Source organism: Acomys russatus, chromosome 8 (assembly GCF_903995435.1).
Source record: "Acomys russatus chromosome 8, mAcoRus1.1, whole genome shotgun sequence".
Taxonomy (NCBI): Eukaryota; Metazoa; Chordata; class Mammalia; order Rodentia; family Muridae; genus Acomys; species Acomys russatus.
In genome coordinates, this window is record NC_067144.1 from 40,294,784 (window position 1) to 40,314,742 (window position 19,959).

General features: G+C 44.0%; 1 protein-coding gene across 1 annotated transcript; it reads right to left on the reverse strand.

The window, feature by feature from the left end:
• Positions 1 to 15,000: 15,000 nt before the first annotated feature.
• On the reverse strand, positions 15,001 to 18,520 carry LOC127192985 (ferritin heavy chain B-like). Its single transcript, XM_051150359.1, has 4 exons — positions 18,425 to 18,520; positions 17,862 to 18,005; positions 16,618 to 16,740; positions 15,001 to 15,254 (listed from the first exon to the last, which is right to left on the reverse strand). Exons 1-4 carry the CDS (start codon positions 18,518 to 18,520, stop codon positions 15,045 to 15,047), a joined length of 573 nt encoding a protein of 190 aa, XP_051006316.1. The 3' UTR covers positions 15,001 to 15,044.
• Positions 18,521 to 19,959: the final 1,439 nt, after the last annotated feature.

A 19,959-nucleotide genomic window follows, 5' to 3' on the forward strand; every position in this document is an offset into this window, starting at 1 on the left:
CCGGAGGTCCTGAGTTCAATTCTCAGCAACCACATGATGGCTCATGATCATCTATAATAGGATGTGATGCCCTCTTCTGTCATGCATGCAACTAAAACACTCACATAAATAAATATTTAAAGTGTATGCAGCCCTTGGCTGGTGCCTTAGTTTGAGCGGGACCCCTGGGCCCAAATCTGCCTATCATGATGTTCTACTTGTAGGTTTCTAGGACCCTCTGGATCCTTCTACTTTGCTATTCTCCCATGCTTCTCTCATCTAGAGTCCCAATAGGATGTCCTCCCCTCTGTCCCAGTTTCCTGGTAAGGGAAGGCTTTCGTGGGACATGCCCCTTGGGCTAGTATGCAGATATAAGTGAGTATATATCCTTTGAGTCTTTCTGCTTCTGGGTTAACTCACTCATTATGATCATTTCTAGCTCAATCCATTTATCCACAAATTTCGGGAATTCCTTGTTTTTAATAGCTGAGTAGTATTCCATAGTGTATATGTACCACAGTTTCTTTATCCATTCTTCTACTGAGGGACACTTAGGCTGTTTCCGTGTTCTGGCTATTATGAATAAGGCTGCAAGGACAATACAGGCGGTAAACTTTAAACCCCTACCCAGATCTAGCCAATGGTCAGAACATTCTCCACAGTTGAGTGGAGAGTGGGATTTGACTTTCTCACGTATTCTGGTGCCTCACATTTGACCATGTCCCCTGGAGGGGGAGACCTGGTGGCACTCAGAGGAAGGACAGCAGGTTACCAAGAAGAGACTTGATACCCTATGAGCATATACAGGGGGAGGTAATTCCCCTCAGGAACAGTCATAGGGGAGGGGAATAAGGGGAAAATGAGAGGGAGGGAAGAATGGGAGGATACAAAAGATGGGATAACCATTGAGATGTAACAAGAATAAATTAATAAAAAAATAAATAAATAACGTGTATGCAGCCATGCCCGGCTTACCATGTTTTTTTTTTTTGTTTTGCTTTGTTTTTGTTTTTTAAGATTTACTCATTATGTATATAGTATTCTGCCTGCTTATATGCCTGCAGATCAGAAGAGGACACCAGATCTCATTTTAGATGGTCCTGAGCCACCATGTGGTTGCTGGGAATTAAACTTAGGACCTCTAGAAGAGCAGACTGTGCTCTTAACCTTTGAGCCATCTCCCCAGCCCATCCACCATGCTTTTTAATGATGTATTTGATTTTGTTTCAGTGTATGACTGTTTGCTTGTATATATGTATGTATACCATGTGTGTGCCTAGCCTGTAGAGCTCAGAAGGTCACAAGAGACCATTGGAGCCCATGAAATTCTAGCCACAGTGGTTGTGAGGCACTGTGTGGGTGCTGGGAACAGAACTGAGGTCTTCTGCAAGAGCAGCAAGTACTCTTAAGCACTGAACAATCTTCAGGCCCCTGTCCAGCTTTTCCTTATGTGATATGTGACCTCAATTCTTCTCACACCCTGTGGTTCTTTTTAGATCAGCATTTTGTGGGCAACAATGACAAGTTTATACTATCCAACCTACAAGTTAGTAAATCTGAAATTCATAGATTTGTTACTGGAATAGTTTTGAGACTTTGCATATTTCTGCGTAGTTTTAAAGATCTTCCCATGGCTGGGCGTTGGTGGCACATGCCTTTAATCCCAGCACTTGGGAGGCAGAGGCAGGCGGATCACTGTGAGTTCGAGGACAGCCTTGTCTACAAAGCAAGTCCAGGACAGCCAAGGCTACACAGAGAAACCCTGTCTCAAAAAAACAAAACAAATAAAAATCTTCCCATGTAAATATTCCATGATTCTACTACATAGTCACAACAGAGAACGGAATATATATATAGTTGTTGTTTGTTTGTTTTGGTTTTGTTTTTCAAGACAGGGTTTCTCTCTGTAGCTTTGACTGTCCTGGACTCACTTTGTAGACCAGGCTGACCTCAAACTCATAGAGATCTCCCTGCTTCTGCCTCCTGAGTGCTGGGATTAAAGGCATATGCCACCACACCTAGCTCTGAATGTATATTTAAAAAGAGTTTTGTTCTTTTAATTAGATATTACTAAGGATTTTGCGATCTAAAAACCACACACACACACACACACACACACACACACACGTAAGAATGGAAACACACATCTTCAGTGATTATTGTGCAAGTATGGCAGATTTACAATGAGTTTTCTTTTTTTCTTTTTCTACTTAAACCTTTTATTACAATTATTCATTTGTGCAAGTGTGTGTGTGTGTGTGTGTGTATGCATGGACTTATATGTACATGCCATGAAATGTCAGAAGACAGTGTGAGAGAGTCAGTTTTTCCTTCCACCTTGAGGGTCCCAGGGCTCAAACTCACATCATCAGGCTTGGCAGCAAGGGCCTTTGCCATTCCCATAGCCCTTTTAAATTTTTATAATTATATTTAAAAATTTTGGCACATAAACATATACATATATGTAGTGTGTGTGTGTATGTGTGTGTGTGTGAGTGTGTTGACATGCATGTACAGTGGTATACCTGTGGAGACCAATCTCAGCTGTCAGTCCTTCCCTTCTACTTTGTTTGAGATGGGATCCCTCCTCTTCACTGCTGCTTATGCCAGACTAGTGGCCTCCCAGCTTCCGGCCTTCCTGCTTCCCATCCGCTGGTAGGACAATGGTGGCTCCTTACATGCTTGTGATACTGTGTGTGGAATGGGGCTCAGAACTCAGCATGTCAGGCCTGTGTGGGAAGCGCTTTACCCATCGGGCCATCTACTCAGCTTTACTTACTATTTTTAATTAGCTCATACTTAAATACACACATTCACGGAGCAGCACGTGTGATATTTTGCCACAGGTGTACAAGAATCATCATTAGACTGTGGACTATTTGACTATAATATGTTACAAAGAGAAGCTTCTTTGTTTGAGTCTGATGGGCTCTTTGAACTTCCTAAGTCTTGGTGTCTTGCTCTTTCCCAAGACTGGGAAAGGGTAGAATATTCTTCTCGTAAGTTCTGTGTTTCTTACTCTGAAATTTACTGCAGCTCAGTGTTTTTTTCACTGGGTTCTCAGAGGTCTGGTAGATATCCTTCAATTTTCCTTATCGTTCTCTTTCCTGCTTTTTTCCTTTTTCCCTTTTTTGTTTGTTTGACTGCATGCCTGCAAAAGACCTAGCCCGGGGCTCAGAAAATAATTCTTCTGCTTGACTTCGTCTGTTATTGAAGTTTTCAACTTTCTGTTTGGAAATTTTTTATTTATCAATTGCTTAACTCTTGGGTTTCTGTTGGTGGTATATAACTCTCTTGGATTTCTCATACAGGACACGAATCTTACTACATCTTAAATGCATTTTATGTACTGTGTGATTTTGTTGTTGTTGTTGTTGTTTTTGGTTTTTCGAGACAGGGTTTCTCTGTGGAGCCTTGCCTGTCCTGGACTTGCTTTGTAGAACAGGCTGGCCTCTGCTTCCCTGAGTGCTCCGATTACAGGCATGGGCCACGGTGCCCTGGGTTACGTACTGTGTTTTAAATGAATCCATTTAAAAGTCACAATGACTATTAGAAGCAGGTGTTATTTGTAACTTTTTCTGATGAATGAGAAAACTAGGCTCAGAGAGGTAAAAGTAATTTCCTAAGTTGACAGATGGGAAAGCCAAGTTCAGGGTGACATTCAAGCTGTATGAGCCAACTTCAGAATCATGCTTTTATGCAGAGAACTAAAATGCAGATTCACCTGCCCCTCCACAACCTGAAACTATTCTCTTGTTTAAAAAAAAAAATGTGTATATGTATATACCATGATTCTTTCACACTAAGATTTGAGAACTAGTAGGTGTGCGCCCCCTAATGGTTACATACAAACATTGCACAATGGCTGTGCCTACTCCTATACTTCTGCAGATCTTTGTTTCCTTGTTTTGTCTGTTTTATAATTATACTTCTTATTTAAGAGCCAAGCTTTCCGATGCACACTCAGAGCTGTATCAGTAAACAGCATAGTTGATTTCCTGTAAATCACTGTAGAGGTACTATTTTGCTGACTTTGCTTTTATCACAAAAACTATACAGTGAATGCCAGATGACTGTCGCTGGGCCTTGGCTGTTCTTGGGAATTCAGATTCTGTATAGGAAGTCCTTGCTCCAACATATTTGCTGGGCAGGATGGAAATGTGTAGCCTTGGCATATTGCGGTGACAAGCAGGAAGCACCATAGCCACTCTGCAAGAGGCAGGCTTTCTCTCACACAGCTGCAATGACTTCACTACACCACTAGTCATCTTTAGCATGCAGCTTCTGTTCATATAGAGGGGTGACTTGCTCGTCATTTCCCCCTTTGTTATCTTTAATTGAGAGCCGGAAGGGAGAGAAGCAACTGTTTGCTGATGGGTGTTTTGTTTTGTTTCCGAGACAGGGTTCCTCTGTGTAGCCTGGCTGTCCTGGATTTGCTTTGTAGACCAGGCTGGCCTTGAACTCACAGCAATGCGCCTGCCTCTGCCTCCTCAGTGCTAACATTAAAGGCATGTGCCACCACGCCGGGCTCACTGTTTGCTGCTATGTGTATAAGTTTTCTGTCTTCCTAGGCTTTTATAACCAAAACAGAAAGCAATCTACTGTACTCCTTAGCTAGTTCTAAGTGCTTGTAACCAAACAGTACCCCCGACCACAGTGACTTAAACATGATTGGGTGTTGTTCTTTTTGAAACAAGTGTACAGATATAACAGTCCAAGGTGCACATTGCTCTTATTCAACATAGATTCCATATCTGGGTTCATGGTGGCTGATTTAATTCCCTCTTTTTTGACTTATTCCAGACAGGGTAGAAAAGGTCAGAGGAATGCAGAGCCGTGCCTCTAATGGTGGAACCCAGAAGTGGCACAACACAGATTTCTCTGCATCTCAATGGCCAATATTCAGTCAGAATCCTCAAAAGAGGGTGGAGTTAACAACATCAGAGAGGGACCCATTTGCTGCCATTGAAACCTAAAGTACTGTGGGTAAAGGGGAAGAAGTAATGGGCTCTAGGAAGAAACCTGCCTTTATCATAAGACATGCTGTATATTCTCATGTTTTAATGTGATTTTTTTGTTTGTTTTTGTTTTTCGAGGCAGGGTTTCTATGTGTAGTCTTAGCTGTCCTGGACTTGCTTTGTAGACAAGGCTGGCCTCGAACTCACAGAGATCCGCCTGCCTCTGCCTCCCAAGTGCTAGGATTAAAGATGTGTACCACCATGTTTGGCCCTGCAGTTCCCGTTAATGAAGTGATAGTGTTCTTTTGGGGGGGGGCAGGGGCATTTGTTTTTTTCAAGACAGTGTTTCTCTGTGTTAGCCTTGGCTGCCCTGGACTAACTTTGTAGACCAGGCTGGCCTTGAACTCACAGTGATCCTCCTGCCTCTGTCTCCTGAGTGATAGTGTTCTTTTAGAGGGGCTACTGATTCTTGTGAAGCCTTCATGGTGCTCGCTTGAGTAATTGTGAATCTAGATAATGAAAAGTAAATGGCAAATTGAAGTCCAAGTGGGTTAAAGAGCTCAACATAAAACCAGAGACGATAAGTCTGTTAGAAGAAAAAGTTGGGAAGAGCTCTGAGCTCATTGGCACAGGAGACAACTTCCTGAACAAAACACCAACAGCTCAGGCTCTAAAGTCAACAATTAATAAACGGGACCCCATGAAACTAAAAAAAACTTATGTAAGGTGAAGGACACTGTCAACAGAACAAATGACAGCCTACAAACTGGGAAAAGATCTTCACCAACCCTACATCTGACAAAGGGCTAATATCCAAAATACACAAAGAACTCAAGACATTAAACACCACCAAACCAAACAATCCAATTTAAAAAATGGGGGAACAGAACTAAACAGAATTCTCAGTAGAGGAATGGCTGAGAAACACTTAAAGAAATACTCAACATCCCTAGTTATCAGGGAAATGCAAATCAAACTGACTCTGAGATTCCATCTTACCTCTATCTAAATGGCTAAGATAAAAAATGCAGGTGACAGCACATGCTGGCGAGGATGTGGAGAAAGGGGAACACTCCTCCATTGCTGGTGGGAGTGTAAACTTGTACAACCACTTTGGAAATCAATCTGGTGCTTTCTCAGGAAATCTGGTGCTACCTCAGGACCCAGCCATACCACTCCTGGGAATATACCTGAAAGATACTCACCACACAAGAAGGACATTTGCTTAACTATGTTCATAGCAGCTTTATTTGCAATAGCCAGAATCTAGAAACAACCTAGATGTCCCTCAACTGAAGAATGGATAAAGAAACTGTGGTACACAATGGAATGCTATTCAGCTATTAAAAACACAAAGAAATCTTGAAATTTGCAGGCAAATGGATAGAACTAGAAGAGGTCATCCTGAGTGAGGTAACGCAGACCCAGGAAGACATTCATCATATATGCTTACTTATTAGTGGATATTAGCTACAATACTCAGAACTAAAGAGACTAAATAACAAGGAGGACCCTAGGGAGAATGCTTAATTCTCATTCAGAAGGACAAATAGAATAGACCCCAGAAGCAGTTGAAGAGAAGGAACAGGAAGGGAGCCTACCATAGAGGTCCTCTGAAAGACTCCACCCAGCAGGGGATCCAAGCATCTGCGGTGACAGCCAAACTTCAGGGTGGAGCACAGGGAGTGTTATAGAGGAGTTGGGGAATAGAAGGGCCTGGAGGGGTTAGGAACCCCACAAGGAGACCAATGGAGGCAACAAATCCGGGTGGAGGAGAGGAGATGCTGCTACAGAGACTGATGCACCAACCAAGGACCATGCACGGTGAGGACCTAAACCATCTGCTCAGAGGGAGTAGATAGGCAAGCACAGTCTCCATGTGAGTCCCCTAATATGGGGAGCAGAAACTACTTCTGACATGGACTTTGGTCCCCACATGTTGGTCACTTCCCCCTGGCAGGGTGGCCTTGTCAGGTCACAAAGGACCAGGATACAGGCAGTCTATGAGACTTGATAGGCTGAGGTCAGATATTAGGGGAGGAAATCCTCCCCTTTCTGAGGACTAGTGGAGGGAGAGGGAATGAGGGAGGGAGGGTGCGACTGGGAGACAATGAGGGAGGGGGCTGTAACCGGGATGTAAAGTGAACAAATTAAAAATAGAAAATGAAAGGAAAAAAAAATCACAGAATTACTTCATAAATAAAGATTTCAAAACTATGAAAAAAAAAAAGAGAGAAAAGAAAAGCAATGCTGGTTTTCCAGTGCGTGAATTGTAGATGCTCCAGACCACAGCACTCACAGTAAGAACAAGAAGGTGAAAATGGCTCAAGTCATCTCAAAAGCACCAAGAAAACATTCTAGCTAAATAATATTTTATCTGTTTCACTCATAATTTGCTATGACAGTTATTTTATGTTGGCAAAACTACTAAAGCCTCTAGAAGGACTCAATAGTTCTAATTGATTATTAAGAATGATCTGGTAGGGGAGAGATGGCTCAGTGGTTAAGAGCACGGGCTGCTCTTCCAGAGGTCCTGAGTTCAATTCCCAGCAACCACATGGTGGCTCACAACCATCTATGATGAGAGCTGGTGCCCTGTTCTGGTATACAGGCACATATACACGCAGAAGACTACTTATAAATAAGTAAATAAATCTTTAAAAAATGATCTGGCTTCTGCTTGAGGTTCATTTTCATGGTTCTGAAGCATCATGCTCAAGGGGATTGATGCTTCTAGGGATGGGGGGGGGGGTGGAAACTGATAGCTTCTGTGTAACCCTGGAGTTCCCAGTAAGGTACATGTGCTTAGTAAATAGTACTGACATTGATCAGTGGCTACTTTATGCCCAGTGAAAGGCAGTGCAACAGGATACTAACGTTAAGAGAGAATTAAAGACAAGAGGTAGACTTGGTCTCCTCTAGCCCCACCCACACTTCAGTTTCCTAACACAGCATATGAGTGTGACTTCTGTGCATGTAAGGTTGATATGAACTAAGACTTAGAAAGTGCTGATAAAAAGAGAATGAGTAACTCTGGGCTCAGGCTGACCCACGGTATTTTCCCTATGGCTTTATCATACCTTTGGTAGCAGTTGAGGTTAGGTGTTGTACTACCCGGAGCGCTCATTGCTTGGAGACATGACTGAGGTAACACCTGAAGGGAAGCAGAAGCTGATTCTGGCTCTGCCTTTCAGAAATTACAGACTGTGCTTGCCCAGCAGGAGCTACAGTGGAGCTGCCCCCTCATGGGGGCCAAAAATCCAAGGGAGGAAGAGGGAGGGAGGAAAGGAGGGGTGAGGGGATGCCCAGGCCCCGACTAACGCTCGGGAGGAAATTTTTCCTGTATGGAGACAGAACACATGACACGAAGAAGGGGGCAAGTCTGCATTCTGATCAAACCCCGTTCATTGAGAAATTTCACAGAGTTTTTATAAGGGAGAGGGCAGGGAAGCATATTTCTATGGCAACCCAGCTGCAGGCTATCACAAGATGCAAGGAATTCCAAGCAGGTCACAACATCCTGCCACACCGAATATTTTGCTATCTTTATCTAATCTAACTGTTAAACTACAACAGGGTGGCTCCATCTAAATCTTATCTTTAGTCTAACTGCTGAACCACGACAGGGTCAGCTGGTGTCTGGTAAATGGCAGACTGCTGGAGAAATAGGAACCTAGGTTCTGACAAGATGGCTGAACATTGGCCATGTAGCCCGTCCCCAGCAAGGGGAGAAGGTAAAGCTCCCCAGGCCACATCCCCAGGGATTTCTTTGAATCCAGCCTCACCACCTCCTTTTTTTTTTTAAACTGTGTTCCTTCTAGGACATCCTTAGGAGATAATCCTTTGATGAGGTTTGGGCACCGAGGATGCAGTTGGTTCTCCAAGACCATCGCCTGGCAAACAAACTAATACCTGAGTTTGTGATAGACATCTCATATTTAAAACATAACAGATATAAAAACTCGACAGGCGTGGTGGCGCACGCCTTTAATCCAAGAACTCAGGAGGCGGTGAGTTTGAGGCCAGTCTGATCTACAAAGTGAGTCCAGGACAGCCAGGGCTACACAGAGAAACCCTGTCTCAAACAACACCAAAACAAAACAAAACAAAACAAAACAAAACCAACCAACCAAAAAAAAAAAAAAAAACCCCAACAAAACAAAACAAAACAACAACAACAACAAAACCCAGATATAAAAACTGCCTGGATTCTGGTTAGAATGAAAGTGAAAATCAGAGCAATTACTTGGAGCTAGAGAGAGGTCTCTTGAAACCACCTTTATCAGGACGGGATGTGGCTATTTCACTATTGCCAACCATTTCCCATCCATCTTGACTTCCGTGATCCCTTGCTGGAGCCTCACTGGGATGGTTTAGAAAGAAAAGAAAATAAGTCTCTGGTCACCCATGAGGTCTCTAGAGCATAAATTCTTCTTCTTCTTATTTTTTTTTAGCTTTTTTCTTCGTTTGTTTTTGTTTTGTTTTTGCACTGTCTCACTCCTTTCAGCAAAACAAACAAAAGCAGTGATTATCCTCCTCAAATAAATGAGAGTGCCATAACTCCCCACCCTTCCTACTGTGTGTCAGGTTAGCTGCTGTCCTATGGTATTTTCTGAAGCCCCTGCTTCCAGATAGGCAGTCACTATGTCGACGTTAGCACTCAGCCCTCCTTGTATTTATATTCTCTGTTGATCAGACAGTGAATGTTTCTGAGCACAGGGGCTGGCTTACAGTTTCAGAGGTGTCGTCCATTATCCTCATAGTGGGAAGAAAGCATGGTGGCACTGCAGACATATTTCAGAAAAAGAGGCCAGAGAAAGTTCTGTATCTAGATCAGTAGGCAGCAGGAAGTCAACCTTCTGAGACTTCAAGCCTGCCCCCAGTGACACACCTCCTCCAACAAGACCACACCTCCTCCAACAAGACCACACCTCCTCCAACAAGACCACACCTACTTCAATAAGGCCACATCTCCTATAATGCCACTCCCTTTGAGCCTATGGGGCCATTTTCTTTCAAATTACCACAGTGCCCCCAGCCCCCACCCTCCACCCTCACAGGCTTATTATATGTTTGAACATAATTAGTTTCCAGCTGGTTGCACTGTTTGGGAGGCCAGGGAGTTTTTTGACTTGTGATCTAGTTAGCTGAACGGGCCATGTGTGGGATGCAGGATCACAGGCAGTCCTTGTTCTGGTCCGAGTTCTGTAGTCCTAATAGATACCTAAGTCAGAGACTTTACATTCCTGCTACCATGGACAGAAGCCACTTCCGCCACCATGAACACTGCCTTTCCCCACCCTCCTCCTTAAACAGCAAGTCTACATAAATTATTCTAGTCAGGAGGCCAGAGAGTTAATAAATTGTTGAGTGTATTCTGCTCTTCCGAGAAGCTGAGTTCCATACCCACCACCCTCATCAGGAAGCTCATAACTGCCTGTACCTCCAGCTCCAGCGTTTATCTGGTCTCCCTGGGCTCCTGCACTGAGAGGTAAACACACACACACACACACACAAACACACACACACACACACACACACACACTTTAAAGTAAACAATTAGGTCTTAAAGCTGAAAGCCATCAGGAACAGAACTCACCTCCCTTACTCTGTTACACCTTAACTTGAGCGCAAGGGTGAGATGATGTGGTGAATATTTTTGGCTTGTCAACTTGGCTACACCTGGAGTTAACTAAACTCCAAGAACAGAGGGTACAACAGTGAATTTGTTTGTGTTTGTTTGTTTGTTTTTTGGTTAATCTGAATGTGGCTCCTCTTAAGCAGGAGGTCGCAGACACTCCTAATAGGTAAAGGACCTGACTGTTCCAGTAGTGACAAGTCCCATTTTGCCTTTCCTCCTAAGGCTTGGTATGTCTCAGGAACAGAGTCCTGCCTATCAAACACACTAGCTCTGCCCCACTATGGGAAGTAGTTTGGGGGTTAATAATCTGCCTAGCCCCAAGTTAACAATGGCCATTTTAAAATATAACAGGTGTCTGTGTCTTGATTGATTGCTAGCGGGTTAGAAAATACTGTTGTAATAATAATTATAGATCTAATAATAAACCTTATTAGGTCATAACTGCTAAATTAACAACAACAACAGGGTGGCCTGGAGTGTGGAGGTTTATTTTCCCTGGTTGTACGTAATAAATGTAAGAAACATGTGGCAGCACCTTGTAATAGGATCAGTAATTTCATTTATCATTCATTCATTCATTTTCATATATTTCACCCCAGCTGCAGTCCCCCCTCACCACCACTCCTCTTCTCTCAATCTCTCTTCCCCATCTCCTTCTTCCGCAGATCCATTCCTCCATTTCCCTTCAGAAAAGAGCAGACCTCCCAGGAATATCAACTAAACAATGGCCTAACAAGTTACCAGAAGACTAGGCAATACTTCATATCAAGGCTGGAAGAGGCAACCAAGTAGGAGGAAAAGTGTCCCCAAAGCAGACAAAAAGAGTTAGAGACAGCCCCCACCTCCCATCATTAGGAGTCTCACAAGAACACCAAGCTACAGAACCATAACATATATGCGGAAGGCCTCGGTCAGACCCATGCAGGCTCCCTGAACACCAGGTCAGTCTCTGTGAGCCAGTATAATCCCAGGTTAGTTGATTCTGTAGGCTGTGTTCTTATGGTGTCCTTGTCCCCTCTGGCTCCTACAATCCTCCTTCCCCCTCTTCCATAGGATTTTGTGAGCCTAATATTTGGCTGTGGATCTCTCTGTCAATTGCTGGATGCCTCTCTCTTGTGACAATTATGCTGGGCTCCAGTCTATGAGCATAGCAGAATACCAATAGGAATCATTTCATTGACTTATTTTTTTTTGTTTTCTTTTAAATCAGTTGCCTTTGGTTCTATCCTAGGTCTCTGGACTCAGTCCTGGCCCTCCAGGCAGTGTCAGTCAGGCCTGGACTTCTCAGTCCACCCACAAGATCTATTCTCTTTCTGCTTCCCAGGGAGATCCACGCACCCCACCCTACTCCATCCTTGAGCTCTTCTTGTTTCTTAGCCTCTCTGGGTCTGTGGATTGCAGCATGAAGAATAAGCAGCTTCAAATTCCACATGCCTAAATTATCTGAAAACACCAAGCACAGCAGGCCAGGACTTTGTTGTTGGCTTAGTGAAATAGTCATGTTGCTGTTCCTGTTTTTAAAGTCGTGAAGTAGCCAGTGTTCGTCACAGAACTGCCTTGTAGACTTGATCCCACACAGTTCTTTCCCTAGGACTTTTTTTTTTTCCTGTTTTCTGTTTTTAAAGATTTATTACATACCTGCCTGCATGTGTGCCTGCAGGCCAGAAGAAAGCACCAGATCTCATTATAGATGGTTGTGAGTCACCATGTGGTTGCTGGGAATTGAACTCAGAATCTCTGGAAGAGCAGAGCAGAGCAGAGCAGATGGTGCTCTTAACCGCTGAGCCATCTCTCCAGCCCCATAGACCCATAAACTTTTTTTTGAGACAAAGTTTCTCTGTGTAGCCTTGGCTGTCCCAGACTCAGTTTGTAGACCAGGTGGGCCTTGAACTTACAGTGATCTGCCTGCCTCTGCCTCCCCCCAGGACTTATTCAGGAACCACGACTTAGTGCTCCTTGGGCAAGCAGGGCCTGGGCCTGGCTTCATCCATAGGCTCTGAAGGACTAGTTCTAAGGGTGAAGGGGTACCCCCCAGGCCACATACAGCCTCTGCAGTCTACAGGCCTTGAGGAAAGATGTAAGGCGGGATGGTAGATGTGTCTTGTGTAATATTTATCCTCACAACCCAGCTTTGCTCTTAGGGTTGCCTTGAAGGTTATTATGTGACATGACAGATGTGCTAATTCTCTCTTGGGTTCCACAGTCTACTTGCACCCCTAGTTCCTATCTCTTTTCCTGTCAGTCTATCTCCCGGGCATGGTGGATCTCCATGCCCTGGTTCTAGCCATCTAGGACAGGTGCAAATGGAGCTAGAAGCTGAGTTACAGCTGCCAGCATTCCTTACCCGCCTCCTTGGCCTAACACTATCAGTAACTCTTCTAGCTGATCAAATACTTTTGCTTGTTTTTTTTTTTTTTTTTTTTTTTTTTTAGTTATTTAATTTTTTACATATACATTTATATTATTACACATATATAGTTGTTTCGTCTTATTTTTGAGACAGGGTTTCTCTGTGTAGGCTTGGCTGTCCTGGACTCACTTTGTAGACCAAGCTGGCCTCGAACTTACAACGATCCACCTGCCTCTGCCTCCCAAGTGCTGGGACTTCAGTTGTTTAATATTTTTAAACTCACGTGTAGATGTGTTCTTGTGTGTGGACACAGATGTGTCATGGTATATGTGTGGCAAGTAGATGACAGCTTATGGGAGTCAGTTATCTCCTCATCATGTGGATCTTGGTGATGGAAGTTGGGTCCCCTGCTCCTGCTGAGTCACTTCACTGGCTCCGGAGCACCTTGACCATATATGGACGTCCTCATCAGCCATTGCTTTCTACAGTTTCTCTGACCAAGGCAGAGAGAGCACTGATCTATGGGTATACATATAAATATTTAGAAGGTAGCTTGATACCACACTCCTTTAGTAAACCACCTCCACCCCCAGCTGTAGACCATGTGGGTGCTGGGAATTGGACCCAGACCCTTTGGAAGAACAGCTAGTGCTCTTAACCACTGAGCCATCTCTCTAGCCGCCATCCTGTTCTCTTACTGGAATTTTTTTTTTTCTTACCGATCAGCTTTCATCGTGTTTGAAAGGTTTTAGTAGTACATACACAGAATATATCCTCTGGACTGGGGCTGTTCTACATATTTTAGAGGCATCGTTTACTTAATAGTACTTTACAAGATTAACTTCATTTTATATCTTATTAAACTCCTTAAACAAAGAAGTAAAAACTAAACTCATGAATGCAGAACTAACAAGGTTTGGAGCCAGAAGTTGTGCTATAAAGCCTCCTATTTCTACACAAGCCTCTGCATTGGCCATGGGACGGCTGACCTAAGTTTAGATTGTAATTGCTTGCTTCTGAAAGCAATTGTTCCAGGAGCTGCTAGTGCGCTCACAGTAAGGGAACAGAGGAAGCTGTGTGCTGGACTATGGTGAGCTAACTGCCTCCATTTATTTCCACACACATCTATCTCTGCTTATGAAAAGGGACCAGATGGCGTTAGCCATCTGCTGTGCATCCGTCAGTTGAGGGTCATCCTTTCTACATGAGCAACTCCTGTTTTCAAATTGTGTTTAATTTGAAACAAAACACCAAAGAAACACAAGACAACAACAAGAAAATTCCAATCTTTTCAAATTTAAAATGCATACACACTTGAGGGCAGAATATGGAGATTTAAATTTTTATTACGGCCTGGAGAGATGGCTCAGGTGTTAAGAGCACTGGCTGCTCTTCTAGAAGACTTGGGCTTGATTTTTAGCACCCACATGGGAGGGAACAATTGTCTGTACCTGTCCCCACACCCCCCCCCCCCCCCCCCCGTCTAGTTCCAGGGGACCTGACACACACTATTCTGGACCCTATAGGCACTGTACTTACTATGAGTGGCACACAGATATACATGCAGGCAGAACATCCATACAGATAAAATAAAATAAAAGTTTTACCACCTAGTTTTTCTACATTCGTTTGCGATTAAATTCGCCTAATCTTTTTTTTTTTTTTTTCCGAGACAGGGTTTCTCTGTGTAGCCTTGGCCATCCTGGACTCACTTTGTAGACCAGGCTAGCCTCGAACTCACAGGGTTTCTCTGTGTAGCCTTGGCCATCCTGGATTTACTTTGTAGACCAGGCTGGCCTCGAACTCACAGCAATCCGCCTGCCTCTGCCTCCCGAGTGCTGGGATTAAAGGCGTGCGCCACCACGCCCGGCTAAATTCGCCTAATCTTGATTGTCACCTAATGAATGTGTGGGAACAATAAGTGAAGGTAGAGAAAAAAAAAAATCAATGTATTTGATAATTACCAGTCTCATGTGTGTGGAAGCAATCCTTCAAAAAATCATTACGCTCTTAAGTCACATTTATAATGCAAAACAGATTTATTTTTATCCAAACAATGAGCATTAGGGAACCGGAAAAGGAAGCAGTCTTTAGCAGTTGGAAGCAATGGAGGCTCTTACATCACCTCACTGACTTTATGATCTCCAACTGGCTTCTTTACCCTCCGACGTAAAACCTTCCCACCTGATGTGGTAAAAGGTTGGTCCTCAGCATGTGCGTTGCTTTGCTTCTTCTTTTCTTCTCTTTCCTGATAATTAAGTTGACATTTCAGGTAATCTTCATTCCTTTTTTGTTTTTGCATGAACGGTTTCAAAATGTTTAACAGCTATGGACATAAAAACAAAACAAAACAGGGTAGGACAGTCACTAAGGACTGTGTCTGCAATGTGAGGCAATTTACCCAAACTGTAGCCCATGAACCTCAGTGCAAATCACTTCAGGTACTCAGAATCTCAAGTTCTGCCGCAACCTACTACATCACTCTCTGAGTATACTGAGAAGGACCAGGAGATTTATATGTAGATTGAAGGGCCAACCTTGAGAACCAATCCCAGACATTCACAAGCCCTAGGTGAATACAAGCACCCACTTACAGGAGTGCCAGGGTATTCCATCAAGGGCACGATCACTTTAAGGAGCAAGGTTCTACTGTCAGTTACCTTGTTTTTTGTTTTGGTCTTTTTTTTTTTTTTTTTTTTTTTTTTTTTTGGTCTTTTTTTCTTTTCCCAGAGCAGAGGACCGAACCCAGGGCCTTGCGTTTGCTAGGCAAGGCGCTCTACCACTGAGCTAAATTCCCTACCCTGTATCATGCTTCTCAGTCTCCTTTACTTGAATCACATGAAAATTTTTACTAGATACCCAAAGCCCATTTTCAAAGACACATAGACGTCCCAGGCCTAAAGTTCTACTATTTGCGACTCCTCAGAGCCCCTAGTTGAGTGCGTTGTCTAACTGGGCTGGAGAACTTTTGTGGGGTGGCGTTTCCTTCATTTTGACTTCCTGAGACGCCATGGGCTTGCTGTGTGAGTTCTGCTATAAGGAGTGTTTATTAACGTCTCAAACAGGTCCTCCCGGCTGGCACTAGCATTCCCTGGAACTTATTTCAAAAGCAACTCGGAGACCCTGTGCAAAGCATAGCAAACAAAGCAAGCCGGGGGTGGATGCCAGCAGTTGTTGGCAGTGAGCATTGTAAGTGTTTGAGGAGATCGAGATAGTGCAGGCATTTCGAAACGAAGGCCACACGCTGGCACCAGACCATGGCTTTGTATAACTGTCCAGAGTCCATTACTTCTGGGAAGCCTGTCCTGTAATATGTTGCATTCTTCCTTATTAAGATCGCTAAACTGGGTGTGGTGGCACATGCCTTTAATTCCAGCCCCCCACGAGGCAGAGATAGGCGGATCTCTGTGAGTTCAAGGCCAGCCTGGTCTACAAAAGAGAGTCCAGGTTAGTCAGGACTGTTACACAGAGAAACCCTTCTTTGAGGAGAAAAAAAAAATCTCTAACCTCTCCTGTGCCGCTTACTCTTAGCAGTAAGTTTCTGCCCTCCCTGGGGGCTGAACACATGTCACACGTGATGTGGAGTATACTTCTCCACACTGCTGGCTGGAATGCGAGAAGTGAGAACATAGCACAGGCCAATTGCTAGCTGGAAGTGAGAAGTGACACTGTGAGACTCGACTACTTACCTCCTCTTCTTGGCATTCATCAGCTTTGTTTATGTGTAGCAGCATCGTGGTTAATGTGTTTTCCATCTCCTGCGCCAGTTTTAGGGCTATTATAGGAGTGGTTATCTCCTTCATGTCAGGCCTCTGTTGGAGAGAAACAGTTGTTCATTTCCTCCCTCTGGGCAGCCTCCCATTCTACTTTACACATCATAAGGGCGATGAGACTTGCACAGTCCAGGAGTTTGCACGCTCTGGAGCGCCTTGGAAGTCAGCTGAGTCTGGGTGGCTCAATTCCAAACTCTGACTTAATTGGTAGGATATGGAAAGTGATTTTTTATTACCTGCCGGGGTCACGGTAATGTGCTACAGATCAAGGACATGGAGGGGAAATGGCCCAGGTATAGATAGTCAATTATTCTGTTAGCTTTGGAATTGTGTGGTGACAGTGCTGTTTTCTTATTAGCAGATATTTCTCTTTATAAAGCTTCAGTTACAGAGGAAGGATAGCAGGCTACCAAGAAGAGACTTGATACCCTATGAGCATATACAGGGGGTGGAGGTCCCCCTCAGTCACAGTCATAGGGGAGGAGAGTAGGGGGAAAGCGGGAGGGAGGGAGGAATGGGAGGATACAAGGGATGGGATAACCATTGAGATGTAATATGAATAAATTAATAAAATATAAAAAAATGCTTCAGTTACAAAGCAACAGCAACCTTTCAGATAATCAGGGATGCAGCGTTCCTGAGTTTCAGAACATTTTTTTTTTTTTTTTTTTGTCTTCCTTGAGAAATGAGGTACAGTAAGACACTGACAGGACAGATAATAAGTATGTGATGCTGCGGATAAGTTAGTGACAGGGAAGAGAATGATGGCGGGTCTGGAAAGAAGTAAGGATACCCCCTTCAGTCTATACAACCTTTGGGTCATGTTAGGACCAAATGAGAAACTTGTGTGAGTGAGGTCCCACTCACAGATCTCCTGGCCGTGGACTGGGGTCCAGGAATTTGCATTTCTCAGGGTCCTCAGGTGGAGCTGGTGCTGCGGACACAGAGACCACCCTTTGCAGAGTCCACTGAGAGAAGCTAACCAAGCATTCGGCGACTACATTTTACTGCAGAGGTATTGACACACGCTTCTCTGCGAGCTTAGCTATGAAGAAGGCCATTCTCGGAACACGAATAAACTTGTCAGTAAGATGGTAAGCACTTGTTTCCTAGACCCAGACGAGACCCTGCCGAAATGATCACAGTGAAATCCTAGTTACCTCATGGCTTTGAGGGCGGATCTTACCCTCACGCTTCCACAGATATCTTAGGAATTGATCTGCATGGTCCCTCCTCATATTAGCCTGGTTTTCAAAGAACTTGGCAAAAGGAGGCTTGTTCCTTTTTTCCGTGAAACTGTAGGCCTGGGATAGAGATGAGAATATGAGAACACCGGGGGTGAGGGAAGCTTGGTCTTGTTGTTCACACTTTCCCTCATTAATTGTTAGACTCATGACAGAGGTGCAGTGAGAGTTTCATTAGTCCCAGGACATCTACATTCAAAACAAAAACCACATATTGGCATAAACCCATTTGTTCTGTCTCCCACTGCCGCCACCTGATGCCTGTTTGATACTAGGGAACCCACTGAAAAGGTTGTACTTTTCTTTCTTGTAGCCCATGACTGCAGGTTTAAATCAACAGATCGCAGCACATCAATAACCTAACCACCAAGTCGCCATCTTATGACATCGCTACAACCATTTCTACAGGATAACAAACCCATTGTCACCCACAGTAGAGCAGAATCCTCCCACGCAGCTGCTTAAGAGCCCATACTAACCATTCCTAAATACACATGGGAGATGTGCATCTGGTAAGACACAACTTGGTTCAAAGCATCTACGAATTCTTCAGAAAGGGGGCGGCGGGAAGCCATTTCAGGGTTAGGGGATTCAACCATAAAATGAGCTTCCCATTGTTGTAGAGCGCGTCTTAAGTATGATAGGGTAGCCCAGAGCTAACAACAAAGGTGAATTTCTTCCAGCTGTGACTGGGGGTAACTAAGCTACCAATAAAGACTGCTTTCTGAATGAAGGAATGGCTCTGACTCAAGGATGCCAAAAGAGTTTTCTTGGGAAGAGCTCTTCTTTCTCATTACTCCCTTGCTCAGTGTTCTCTGATTAGAGAAGGTGGAGAGATGCTGGGATAGTGACGTACTGCCCAAAGGGATTCGTCACCTTTACTCATTCTTCTCCTTTAAAAACTGATGGCTGGCCAGGCACGGTGGTGCACAGAAGCCACGACAGCCAAGGCTACACAGAGAAACCCTGTCTCGAAACAAAACAAAAACCAGCAACCACAACAACAACAACAAAATCCTGATGGCTGCATGTTCGTTCCACAATGAGGCGACCCTATGACCCCGGTCCTTGTGCGTAAGGCCTCAGCAGCAGGAGACAGCTGATAAGGCAGCGTTCTGAAAAAAATCAAAATCATGTCAGCGGGGGAGAGTAGGGCAGAATCTCTGGTAACTATGCATTTTCAATTTGTCTTAATAGTGGCAGGAAGACAGAAGTGGAGATGGAAGTGAGGCATTCTTCTGGGGAACAGGTGTAGCTACCAGAGGAGGCAATCACTGTTCCCCAGTTCCTCTGTTGGATTCTTTGCTTCCTCCTCACTTCCGCTGTCTGTAGTCTCTTTGTTCCCCGGCATCTATTATCAAGAGCTAATTCTCTATTACCTCCTGAGGTCGTGGGGGGGGGGCTATTGTACTTACTCCACTCTTCCTATGCTCCACAATGGGGAGACTTAGGTTGAGGGTTGAATCTGTGCTGATTAATTACAGTACAGTTTCCATGGAAGTAAAGGGTAAAACATCTCTTATGTCCAGTGGATCTCTACCTAGACCCAAATCATGTCTGGATGAATACAAATGAAAGTAGCTTGTGCCCAAAGGTCCATCTCTGTGAGGTGGTGAGGATCCAGGCTGCCGCTGAAGGGAGGATGGATCATGCTAAGCTAAGCTTTTAAGGTTGGGCACAGATTCACAAACAAGGTCATCTTAAGGAAGGGATGGTTATAAAATGTTACTTCATTTGACTCTCTTGCTTTGTGATCCAACACTGCCCTTGCTCCAGTTGAACATATGCCCCCATTTTAAAAGGAGAGAGGTGGGTTAAGACAGTGCCTCTCAAACCATAGTTTGCATAGGAATCACCTGAGGCTTTGGTTCAAATGTAAACTGTGATTGGTGGAACCTGCCACACGGCATCTCTCACCCGCTGCCTATGCAGGGACACACCTTGAGAAGAAAGGTTTTTTTTGTTGTTTGTTTTTTGTTTTTGTTTTTGTTTTTGTTTTTTTTTGTCTTTTAAA

What these genes read in the sequence shown, in the direction of transcription:
- LOC127192985 (XM_051150359.1), bottom strand. Translation starts at nt 18,520, where the DNA reads ATGGCTTCCCGCCGCCCCCTTTCTGAAGAATTCGTAGATGCTTTGAAC. An exon ending in CCCATGTGTATTTAGGAATG is followed by an intron (nt 18,006 to 18,424) that starts GTTAGTATGGGC and finishes TCTCTATCCCAG; the next exon opens with GCCTACAGTTTCACGGAAAA. An exon ending in TCCGCCCTCAAAGCCATGAG is followed by an intron (nt 16,741 to 17,861) that starts GTAACTAGGATT and finishes TCTCTCCAACAG; the next exon opens with AGGCCTGACATGAAGGAGAT.